The sequence below is a fragment of the Dermacentor silvarum genome, chromosome 5 (assembly GCF_013339745.2).
Source record: "Dermacentor silvarum isolate Dsil-2018 chromosome 5, BIME_Dsil_1.4, whole genome shotgun sequence".
NCBI lineage: Eukaryota > Metazoa > Arthropoda > Arachnida > Ixodida > Ixodidae > Dermacentor > Dermacentor silvarum.
Window position 1 is genome coordinate 26,588,769 of NC_051158.1, and position 13,278 is coordinate 26,602,046.

The following is a 13,278-nucleotide window of genomic DNA, read 5'->3' on the forward strand; positions in this document are numbered from 1 at the left end:
ATTTGCATATTTCAAAATCTTGGTGCATGATAGTTGGGACATCCTGTATAAGCATGCCGTGTTTCGAGAATGCTACCCTTTCCTGCACAGCATTCAAGCCCGCAATTTGAGTGCGATACCGCAACCCCCACAATAACCACGTAAAAGACCTCAATCAGCCCCAAACGAGAAACCAGTACCCAGGTAATAGCATCCGACAACAGCAAGAGGTATTAGTTGTCACGAAAACGGCCAAGGGCATGCAAAAGCTTTAGTTCTACTGCATCACCCATGCCAAATGCTCCTAACTATGTAGTACGACGGGACAGAGAACAGCAAAACTCCGCCAGACATTATCCAAGGTAGGGTAGCAGCTTGCGGCGACAAACATAGCAGACAAACTCACAGAAAGAGAGAGGACCAGAGCCAGGAAGAATTAGGGAATGCCCTCGTTTAGGTGGAATCGATGGACAACCTTAGCAATACACAAGACAATGCAAGTTTGAAGCAGAAGACACTAGGAACCATGCAGACAGACGGCTTAATGAGAACAAGAGACAAGACTAAAGCCAGAGACTGACGATTGCAGAGACAGGTTAAATTACACAACAAAGTTGAAGCAGAAGCCGAGCTACACAGAGTGACTTATTGGAAATATCAGACGAAAGAAACTCCCGAGACGGATGACTTGGAAAATGCACACAACAGCACAAGTTTGAAGCAGAGAAGAGACCTGCTTGCAGACAACATCATACGATATCAAAGGTCGAGCAACACAAGTTTCAAGCAGAGACCGGAACCACGCATACAGATGAATTTGTGAACAATACCAGACGAGACCAAAGCAAAGGACAGAAGACTTCACAAAAGACACATGCGAAGGGGAGACAAGGTTGAAGCAGAAGAACAGAGCGAGATGGACAGACAGACGTCGTGGCAACACTGGACAAGACCAAAGTCATAGACAGATGACTTCATGGAGACATGGGAAAGGACACAAGGTCAAAACAGAAGACATGAGGCAAGATGGACAGATGGATTTTAAACATCAGACGAGACCAAAGCCAGAGATAGATGACATCACAGACATGTGAAAGAAGCAGAAGTCAGGAGGCCACACTGGACAGACAGACAAGCTTGCCTGAGAACGCCAGACAAGAGACCAAAGCCAAAGAAAAGAGAGGTACGAACCCCTTAGGAAAACAATCACCCTTGAAAGACAGGCGCACAGAATGACAGTGACGGGAAGAGAGAGAAAGAGAGCTTATAATCACAAACCCACGCTGGTACGGATGGTTATCGTAGCCTTTATTGTCTTGGCCGTTTTGCTGGGGTACCTTTTTCAGCCTGCAAACAGAGGTGCCAAGGCACGGGGGGAAGAAGACCCATCTAAGCATGCAGCATGCAAACAGTGAAAAAAAAAAAAAAGTAATAAGAACTGGCAAGATGCGCTCAGAAGCTTTTCAAGGAGAAGTAAGGAGGCACTCTGGGGCACTCAGGAGATTTCCATGATTCGCACAGAAAACAAGATAATGCAAAATAAATAGCAATAATTCAGTTGGCCAGCACCAGTGAGCACTTCTAGCTATCTACAAGGTGGTTGCCATTCTCAAATGTAGCCTATGGTAGAACAAACGCTGTTTGGGCTAGCTTGTACAGATCCAAGGTTATAGTCGGCACATAACAGACGAGAAGACAAGAAACAAACGACACAAGCACTTGTGTCATCTGTCTATTGTTTTCTGCTATGTTTTGCCTTGCTTTATCTATGGCAGAACCCCTGCATGCCAATTCACTGGAGAGTAAAAGTACACTTTCGGTATTAGCCATACCCATCTGTCGTGATTGAATGTCCACATTCTCCATGGAAAGGAAGAAAGCTATATCCAGGAGTGAAACTTGACAAGCCTGCTTAGAGCTAGCAAACACACACAACCTTGGCGGCATTAAAGTGTAGCTCCCAGAGCCACCACTCCATCGATAGCAATGTTCTTGGCATATTATACAGGCAGAGTGCAATGCCTTGGCCCCTTGGCCTTTTTACTGGAAACATTTAGGTGCAGCTGCCATCAATGGATGTGCCCAGTTTCAAGCTTCCTTGGCTCCTAACCATACGGGCATTAATCCATGCCAGCGAATTCGTCGTTTCTACATCAGCATTTGAAGTACACAACAAAGCTTGCAACATGTACTGCACTCCACTACTAGGTTAGAGAAATGCCAAGTTGAAAAGTGCGATTTGGTCTGTCCGTACATCACTATGTATGGACAGACTCCACATAGCTTCATTACACAGTGCCAGTCATTACCGGTTTTCGTTATGTGTGCCATAGTTGAGTGTGAATTCCACTACACTCTCCCAATGCCTGCATCATTCAAGAAATTTTACTCGACAAGAAATTTAAATAGCATCCCAGGCATCTGCGTGAATCAATAAAAAACACGGAATAATTTTTAAAGACAGTCAAATTGAGCACCCTCGTGCTTGAGGATGCACCAACTCCAAAGGGAAAAATAGCCTCTGAAAATCAAACATTATACAGTGGCAGACTGATAATTCGGACTCGGCGGGGACTGCCAAAACGTCCGAATAACCGCGAGTCCGAAATACCGGATTCGCCCAAAAATAAGCGACTTTATTCCGCAAGTGGTCAAAAAAGGTGTGCCGTATTCTTGGATTGTCAATCTTGGAGATAACTTCAATTTTGCGTGACTAGCACAAGACACATCCGCGTCTGCGAGCAACAACATTCTTGGCACTGGTGCCAAACATGCTATCTTTCGCATGATCAGCGAAGTAGCCACACATTTTTTTTTTTTTTTCAGAGGAGGGGAGGAGAGGCTGGGCAGGCTGCATCCTAACACAAATTTCGGGAAGGGGGAGGGCACGGGCCCCGGTCTAGCCATGCTTTGGACTAGACATTCAGTGGGTGAAATTTTCTAGCAATGCCTCTTATACTATTCCTTTTCATGCTTTGTCAATTGTCAGAGCCATGCTCTGCACCCGTTTATCAGCTATGAACAGTGAATGATCAGAGGTATAGAATCAAGCGGAAAGCATCGCTACAAAATTGCGGCCCGTATCTTGACCACTGTCATGCTGTCGCTACACCTAGACAAAAATGCAGTCAATGGCTAGCAATGATTTCTTATTGGCAACTGCTAGAGCGACTAGGCTGCGCTAGTTTCCGTGGTGGTGACATGGCCGCTGACCATGCTGGCGACATCTCAAAACGAAAATATCGCTATTTCTGCTAGACTCAGTGGGCATATTAGCACACGGTCGTGTAGTCTGGGTCCGAATTATTGCACGACGCGCCTTAAATGCTTTCGAAATTTCAGTCGTCCTCGTACGTTAAGTCTAGTGACGGTACCGCGGGGCTCTCCGAATAATCGAGCATGTCCCAATTATCGATGTCCAAATAATAGGTCGTTGACTATACATGACACAAACAGGGTTCTACAAGTACTCAAGGCTGAGTGACTAGAGTGCCTCAATAAGGTTGAAAAGACATTCAAGTAGAACAAAGGAATGACAAGAGCCATGCAATATGCAAGTGCAGTTGAGGCAGTAAGCCTTAAACGGTGCCAGAAACTGTTAGTAAAGCGGGGCAGTCACAATACTCCTCGGCAATGCCAAGCCCAGGGGTGGTCACGCAGCTTACCGTGCAAGCGGGATGGTGTCACTGTCCATGTAGCTGCCTCCAGACACGTGATCCCTGAGCAGATAAAATAAAGAAGAAACAAATTTAGGATCCTTGTCAACGAGGACGTCAAAGCCAACTCCCGCATCATGAAAATTTAAGAGGTCAACATGCAAGCCAGTATGCTTTGAAACTGAGAATATTACCAAGACTGCACGCATGTTGCAATTATTTCTTTGTTGATACATTCTTTCTTTGCTGGTACAGCTCTGTGGTCGAGCACTTGTTTTCTAATGGTTGATGTAGCCTACAATCGCTTGTTCACTGTCGATCATCTTCTCCACCACAGTTCCCGCTTCAACAAACCATGCCGACTTTTCAGTTTGCTTTGAGTAGACTTGGACCATCGGCCTTATGCCAAATCGGATGTCTTGGAAACCTGGATTCACAGCTAATCAGCCCAGAAAGTCACACAAGTTTACAGCACATGAAGGCAACAGACTCGAGCGCCTGTTTGTAGACGTCCTGCACCTTGTATAGTTTGCGTGATTGATCTAGTCCACAGTGTAGTTATAATCTTTAGGTGCGGACAGTGTGCTTTACAGGAAGGCCTGCTAATGCCCCCTATTTCAAAACAGCACCAAGAGATGACTCTCCGATCGTAGGTCTGTCACGTGAGAGGTGGCATTGCTTTTCTATGGAATGTCTGCTGTTCTTGAGTCGTTTTCTACCCACTCTTGTCTTCGGCAACAAATAAAATAGTGCCTTTTTCACACCTTTGCCGTCTGCGCACGGTTTCGTGCGAAGTCCCAGAAAGAACTCCCTATCTTATGAGCTACTAAAAAGATATGCCTTTAACATGCTGGTATCCCGCGAGTAACCAGCAGTAGCGCACAGCCATTGACAAGGCAGAAACATTTGTGCACGACTAAGTTTTTCGCAAATGGTCCCCTTGGATGAAAAGCGAACGTCTCGAGTCAGTCGCTAGCTGCTTTAATTTTTTCAGACACGGAACTGCAGTCGCAAGCCTACTGAACCATCCAGTGGCGCGAAAACGGGATATGCTGAACACTTATGTTACACGACGATGGCGGTGCGAGGCGAAATCATCACCATCATGAACAGCATCAATTGCGAGACATTTCTGTGTGGTGACGGGCAGGTAGCACTTGCTGGTGTGAACAGCAGTCGTCGCGAGTCATTCCTTAGTCGGCAGTTGCAGTTGGTCGCGTGACATCTTTTAATCGCGGTTTTGTTTCCTTCCATCACATTTGAATTTGCAATATACAAGTGTCATCAGGGGTTTCGCTTCAGGATCTACGCATGCTTTTCCGAATGCCCAATGGGATTCATAATTACGCTTTTTTTCACTAAATGAAATGCAAATGACACTCTGCAAATCATAAGTAAAGAAAAAAAAAAAAAAAAGATCACATGCACTTTGGTTGCTCTGCAACACATTACACGGTGACGTAAAGGAAACTTGTACGCCATCGTCGTTGCCTGTGAAATTTCGATGCGACAAAAGTGCAAATTAGAGAAAGAATCAACAGAATCTTTAAGAGTACACAAGCAGCACACACACAGGCACACACATACACTGAAACCAGACAGTACTTACGAGTCTACAGGACTCAGTGGGTCCAGGTACAAGGTTGCCGGGTCCACTCTGGCGTACAGCGAAGCCAGGCACAGGGCAAACATGACGGCTGGAATGCCCACGACCAGGAACGCGGCAACGCTGAACCAGTAGCCATTCTGAAAAGCCAAGCCACAATTTGTGCGATTCGTATCATTCACTCAAAAAAGAAGCCTCACAAGTGTATAGAGCGGACTATCGATAAAAAATAATGTGGAAAGGAAATTGTGGTACCAAAATATGTGATAGCGGAGAGTATTCAAATGGGATAAGATGTGAAAACACGTGCACACCATTGACAAAGGAGAAAGAAACAAGCACACCCTGAAGAAAGGTGGACCTTTCCTTCTTTATACCCGTCCATAAAAAACTTTTCTTTAATTATTTTTCTCACAAATATATCTCTCTTATGATTGCACTGATTACATGATCATAATAAACCAAATGTTGCAATAAAACTGAAATGACTGTAGCAAAAACACAATCACAAGTGACAAAACAGAGGAACACAAATGCTGTTATGTGTCACAAACAAAGTCTCTTACCAGTGGCAAGAGGACATCATCGCAGACGGAGCTCACAGCAGCGCTGTAGACTCCGTACAGGGCCCGGCAGTCTCCAACGTTTTCTTCCACCTTAACGCCAAAACGTGGCAAAAGAAACAAGCTGTCACTTGACAAAATGACCAACCACGGATAAACTGGCAAACAAAATGGAGCAGAGAATTGGATCGAAACATGCCTAATGATTCGAATCTTAAGCAGACAAGCCAGGTCATAAACTCCTGGGATACTTGTCAATCACCCTGAACAATCTCGGGCGAGACACCTAGCAGGCCCAATTCGTTATAACATTCTTATATTTGATATTCGTTATAAGCATACTGTCAATGTACGTTCCCTCCAACAACTGTGCCTGGGAAGCTACTTTGCCTTATGTTACTTTGGAAACTCGTCTGGGCACGAAACTGCTGGCTACTCACTGTTTTATCTTCTCTATGGACACGAACCTTCTCTGCCTTTCAATACTTTACTTCTCGCTGCTCTAAGCTCATCCACCAATTACATTCACGATGACATAGCATGAGCTGACACAGCCCACAAGATCGTTCGCGAGCGGCTCGCAGCGTTCCCAGGCTCCACAGAAAACCCCTGTACAATCATGCCCACAGTGACGTCTTATTACTCGCCAGATTCCTGGCCGTTACATTTATTAGGCGCTGATATTGGCAATAAACATTTTAGACTTACTTCCATACATCCAATAATTCGTTATAGTACATACTTATGTTTGTTGCCCTGCAGTGCTCAACTGTGTTTAATTAAATTGTGGAATGTAACGTCCCAAAACTGCGCAGTGGGTTACGAGGGACACTGCAGCGAACGGCGTAGGATTTATACTAACCACCCGGGGTTTCCTTAATGTGCACCTAAATCTCAGTACACAAGCGTTTTTCACATTCTGCCTGCCATCAAAATGCAACTGCCGAGGCCGGGATCGAATCTGTGACCTCGTGCACAGCTACACAACGTCACAGAGACTGAGCCACTCCCGACGGGTGACTGTGTTTAAAAAATTCAAGGGGCAATTAGTTATCCCTACGTGGATGAATGCGAAAGTATTGCGACCACCAAAGGTCATAGGTTCAAGTGCCTTAATTATCTTAATTAACTGTGCCTTCATTAACTTCAAACATAATTAACACCCAAGGTTGTGGGTTTTAACACTGCATCATTAACATTGGATTAACATTGTGTCATTAACTTTGCCTTAATTTGACGTCACCAACTGCCTTGATTGGCTCACTTGACTTTTCGGACCATCATAGTTACACCAATGCCTACTACGCTGGATTTCCGGCCTCATGAGTCATACAATGCTTTCGCATAATAAGAAAACTAAAGCTGAACCAAAGGAAACAGTTTACTGTGCGCACAGTGCGTCTCCGTGGTAGCGAAACGTCGGGCAAGCAAAGTGAACATAGACGCACCCCTCTCTTGGTGTGGTTCAGGTACTCGTTGACCATTTCGAGAAACTTGTCCTTGTATTTTCTTGCCGACTCGATGGTCCTCGCAACGTCCTGCTTCAGCTGGCTTTTGGCATCCTGGATTACCTTGTAAGCGTACTCCTGAAACAGATGGAAAGCAATTCCGCTGCAGGTGCCTGCCACTCCCAGCAAAATGACAACCGGGCGAGTTGGCACATACCAATATGAAGGAAAAATATCTAGCAAGATTAAGCGAGAACGTCTGTGTCCAGTTCGCTTCCTCAACATCTTTTATAAAAACAACACTGAACAGCAACATGAAATCTAACTTTCTCTCCCAAATGGAACACATTTCATTTAAATTGATCTAGTGGTTGATTAATGAGAGCATTTTTGAAGTTCATACATATTTTACCCCCACAAAGCCCAAACACTATTTCACATCAACGAAAACTAAAGCTTGTTCACATTATTTCTGGCCATCTAAAGTATATTGGTACAAAGAAAACAGTAAAATAATAACTGAGTAAAAATGAATTAGTATGGTATTACTTAAATAGAATGCAATTAGGAAGACTATGTAAAACCGAAAACTCCCACCAGCACATAAAAAACGCTAGTAAGGACTCTGCACTGGCTTTTCAGCGCTCAAATCAGAGTTTTCAGTCATCAAATTCAGCGTATCAAAAATGATATGTCGGGCTTTACGGGGTTAATAGGGAATAGGCAAATGCGATAAACCGATACCTGAAAACCTATGTTTTTTTCTTCTTTAAAATACCAATGCCTCAAAATGTAAAGATACATTAGTAATGGCATGAAAATTTAAGCATGATGCAACTAAATTTGGTGCGAGAGCGAGCGTGGGCTCACTCAACGATTTGACATTGTTTGGGGCGGGAAAATACCTTCTGGCTAAAAGTTCTAAATGAGTGTCACACAACCCCTTGGCCAGCCAGCACTAATTCCTTAATCAAAGTCTACTACTACAGTTGCCGACCGATTATGCAAACATGTTCTCGTAGAGCTTCGCAGCGCCACCACCTGCCCCACGGACACAACACATAAGGACGACCGAAACTTTCAAACACATTACAGCGATTCAGACTGCCCGTACGATCGCATACCAATTCGGCCACCAGAGTGATATCCTTGTTTCAATACCGGCACCAGTGCCACCTCAAAATTAAACGCGCCGAAGCCTAGTCAGCCCAGTAGCCACAGATTGCACCCACACGGCAGGACAAGCCAAGCCAAGCTGCTAAGTCGTCAAGGCTACATTTGTGGTCTGTCGTGTGCGTTTCAGCACGTCCAGCGTTTGTTACTTCACGAGTGAAACAACACAGTCCCGAGCAACTTCTTTGACTGCTAGTACAAATGCTTGTCGCTCAGAATCGACAGACAGCTTCAAATTGCGCCAATCTTCATTATCAGCACCGACAACAGCAACGTTTAACGGAGGTGACGGACATTGATTGCTGCGAAGAAACCTGCGAGCATTCGGCTATAGGAGCCCAGCTGACCTCTGTGTACGTATTGCCCACAGATGAGGAGATTTGGTGCATACATTGACCACACTTTCATCTGTATTTGTAGAGACAGCATGACAGTGGTAGAAATATAGACTGACCAGGTCGCGTACAAGCATACGTCCATGCAAGGATGTATTGCCAAGCCTTTTCGACCACTTGAGGAATAAAGTTAGTTTATTTCAAACAAATCCAATATTTCAAACTGCTAATTATTGCAACTTTTAGGCAGTCCTAGCAGAGACTGAATTATCAATGGGTGACTTTAACTGCAAAAAAAAAAAAAAAAAAGTGATGCCTGTCGCACCAATGTAGTAATAAGCTCGAAATCATTAAAGGATAACATATGGAAAAGGGGGTACAAGAATACATGAACCTACTACAAGGAAATGCCAAACATGCAAGTGCCTAACTCGACATGACAACGCACAGATTTTCCAACATGCCTGTACTCACATTCAGGTCTGTGCCATTTATGGCTAGAAGGCTTTCCACACGTCCAATAGATGGCACCACTATGCCCTGAAAGCAAGAGCACACACACACAAATTTTATGATTAGTAGAGTAGAATCAATGGAGATGAAAAAGTGTGATTAGGTAACTGCAATGAAATTCAGGACCATTTAAAAACCATACTTTTAGATGTTGTAAATATAGCACAGGCTCTACGCAGAATTTCACTTTCTAAGTACGAGTGGATGCTTAGGAACAGAGAAATGCAGCATGTTTCATTCAAACTGGTTTACTGGTTGTTAAATGAAAACATTTGCGCGTTTCATGCATATTTGAATACAAGAAATTGGAGCTGGCTGAGGTAAACACTACCTCTTGTGGGTTCTTGGTGTCTCACAGGAGACCAACCACCGCGGGTTCGAGCTTAGCGAGCCACAGGGCCGCGTCAGCCGTCGCCTCCAGCACCGCTCGCGCGCTAGCTCAGAGGCCGCAAGGGGCTACCGAGTGACGCACGCAAAAACACAGTAAAGCCCTGAATTGACGGAAACCGTTTACTGAAACCGTCGGCACCAGCACTGCACAAACGCCCGCACGGAGGGGAGCCAAAGGGGTCCCGCACCAGGGCGAAAATACAATAACAGGCGCCTATAGCACGTCGCAGCGAGAGCACAGGCTCAAGCTGGGACACGCCGCTAGGAAAAGTCCCGGCGGCTATGCTACTTGCTCTGGCGATAACCAATGGGTCAACTCGCGAGAGCACGAACAATATCCTTCGGCTTAGGCTTTCGGCAAGTGCGGCTCGGCGAGGTACGACCTCGGAACACTACCTCTTCATAGCCCTTACCTCTTGTAGACGAGCTAGGCACGCCCATGTGTTTTGCACACCGCTACCATGGTAGAGCTAGGCTAGTCAATGGTAAAATGTGCCAATTTACCTCACCAAGGACAATGTGAGCACATCCACACGTCTATATCTGTTTTTCGGTGACAGATGGCTTTGCAACAGTTACAAAATCTCAACGACAGCATTTTTAGGTTAACAACAAGAAAAATGACGTCGTCGTCGGGCAGGCACATGCAGTGATTGAAGCTTTCTGCAAAGACGCTGCTAGAAACACGCAATTATTGATTGCACGTGGTAATCCGCTGCGTCAAAACCCTCGCAGGGCCATGGAAGTCATGCTTGGGACATTCACTTTAACAGAAATTTATTGGTGTTGAAAAAGGCAAGTTTCTTTAGCATTAAAAAGTTTTTAGCGTCTTCCCGAAATAAATATAATCGTTCAGAATGCATTTCTGGCATTTATTGAATACGACCATTCAATCAAGCATTAAAAAAAAAGTCTGTACTTTGGGAACATTTTTTTCGCAAGTTATTCTGGAGGTAACGGGTTCAGAAATGAGGAGCAGCAGTGAGTGACATATCAGGTAACAGCGAGACAAAAGCACGTTTACACTTCACTTGTCCCTTCTCGCACAGTCTAAACCTTTGCGCTCCGGCCTGTTTGTCAGGGGCCATTGGTGTTCACGAAGAACTCACCTTGAGTTGTTCAAGGGTCCCGATGAATTCCTGAAGCTTCTTGAGTTCATCAGTCACATTGTTCAGGAGCGTCAACACCTTCAAGGAGCCAACCACAGGCAGCACACGAATCAGCACATGACTAGGTGCACGCAAAAACTGAATAACAAGTTAACCTGCCGGGAGAGCAAGAAAGCACGGCCACACCTAAATTAAGAGACTGTCATCCCCGTACTCAATGCCACAGGTGGAATACTTCGCACTCTATCTAGAATGATTCAAGGAAGATCAAATTTGTCGTTGTTTCCTGCAAGTGAGAACCTTAAAAGGAACCCTAAATTGAAACACTAGATTAGTCGAGACCGGTAAAGTGTTGTTTAAAAACTCTAGTTTCATCAAATTTCGCGGTAAGGGGTTGATTACTAGGAACAGAGAATGAAGGCCAAGCTTACACATTTTGAATTTCAGGACAAAACTCCAGCACGGGTACATCAGTGCGACATCATGAACTTACCATATTTATTTCAATATAGGCCGACCCCTAATATAGTGAACTGAACAAGGAATTAAAAAAATAAACTCCGATATAGGTCGACCCAAACCTTTCTTTTTAGAAAACTGAGAAACTTTGAACATGACACCTCTATTTATCTTAAGCTCGGCTACTAAATCTCGCAAGTCGATGCCAGAAGCTGCATCCTCGGCACCCACAAACAACGCCGCCCTCGGTGCCTTTGAGTGCGCTGGACACGCATAATTTCTAAATGCCAGTCTGAATAATCTCCAGACTGACTTTACGACGTGCACGACGAGAGAAGTCCATTAGGTCAGTACTAGTGCTAGGGTTGTAAAAAATATAGCTCTAATTTCTTTGGCCACGACATGTAAGTCGATGGCTCATTTTAGGCAACGTTTTCGGAAAAAAGAGAACAAGGTTGGCCTACATCTGAAAAAAAAAAATAAAAGGATAATGTAACATATTTCCTACTAGCATTTAAGCCATTATACGTTTTAGAAACTTGCCTAAGTTCCGTCTTTGATTCTCCCAGAATGCAATGCAATCCAACTTTACCAATAAACAATTAGGCCAGAGCAGACGTGGTTAGAAGTACATGACGTCACATCGAGCCAGTACAGCCAGCTGTCTTTCATTTTTCAATCTTTCCTGGCTCCATCAAGCCTCCTCCGACAGTAATGTAGTAATTTACCAATACTTCCATTTGCTAATAATGTAATTTACTAATACAGCTCAACTCACTGTGCTATTTAGCGTCTTTTTGATGTGACAAGAGAGACCAACCATCTTGAGGAAACCAATATAATACACATCCACAATGCCAGTACTGAGCTGTCTTCTGGTCCGAGAGAAAACCTACTACAACATTCGGCTGAAGACCTGGATTAGGTCGCTGTAATCCGAACTGCAGAAATGCTCCAATAGAACCATACACACATTACGATGCCATATTTATGCAAAGGAAAAAAGTCAGTTTTCTAGTTTCCTCGGAGAGTGTGCTTAAATGTGCAGCAGTTGATGGTCTGGACTAGAAGCCTCCACCCCGTCCTATATCACCCTTCGTGAATACTTCTATTTCCACCAAGCCCACACACTAAAAACAGCTTACACCGTTTGGGGTTTACCTTTGTCTCACAAAATAATAATCTATGCTGCACACCTTTCCTTTCTTTAACGCTGTGCATTCGGTACATTCAGGTCACAAATGGCATGTGCATTATTATAAGCACAACATAGCATTCTTGACAGGAAAGTAGCAAGCGCAGGATTTCCAAGAAAGGAAACGCAAACGAGGCAGATGACTATTATAGCTGTGGGACAAAGATATGCCCCAAAGGGTGTAAGCTGTTTCTAGAGTGCACTAAAATCTAGAAAAGAGAATGCTGCCAACTCCTACTTCTGGAGTGAATGCTTATCCCCCACATTTACTCCGAGAATCCCAATGCTCCTGAAACAAGTGATGTGAGCACCTAAATTACACTCTTTAAAATGTACGCCCTTTACAGCCCGAGTTTGTCGCACAAAAATTTGGTGGTCATCAATCCTGCATGCATTTTGCTTCTTTAACACCGCGCTCTCCACAACGTTTACGTCAAAAATGGTACTCAACAAATGGTAAATAGTTTATAAAATTAAGGTGTCAAAATTACACCCTCAAAAGTATCTTTTACTAAAAAAGTAAACTAAAAGCTTTTGACACTTTTTGGGGCTTATTTCACCCCCCCCCCCCCCCCACCCAGCAAGAATTGCTACTAATGCTGAGCATGCATCATTTAACACTGCATTCACTAGTATCATTTCAGAAACGCTATGTCATGCTGATGAGTTCTTGCTGTTCATGACCTGAAAGTATTAGGAGTGCAGCGTTAAGGAACAAGCAAGACAGATGTTTACTGTCGGTGTAGAAGAGAAGGCACAAAGGATGCAAATTTCTCAACCACAGTGAACATACTCTACTGTGGAGATACAGGGCTCCACCCAAAAAAGGAGTAGCCAACACTCCTTGCTTAT

The 13,278-nt window shown here is 44.3% G+C and overlaps 1 protein-coding gene across 1 annotated transcript in view; it reads right to left on the reverse strand.

Moving 5' to 3' along the window:
- Window positions 1-13,278, reverse strand: part of LOC119453130 (prominin-like protein) — a 61,659-nt gene that overhangs the window by 11,220 nt on the left and 37,161 nt on the right. The window contains 7 exon segments of the mRNA XM_049667564.1: window positions 1,258-1,326; window positions 3,645-3,698; window positions 5,245-5,381; window positions 5,808-5,897; window positions 7,253-7,390; window positions 9,235-9,300; window positions 10,773-10,850. Coding sequence (XP_049523521.1) covers window positions 1,258-1,326; window positions 3,645-3,698; window positions 5,245-5,381; window positions 5,808-5,897; window positions 7,253-7,390; window positions 9,235-9,300; window positions 10,773-10,850 — 632 coding nt within the window.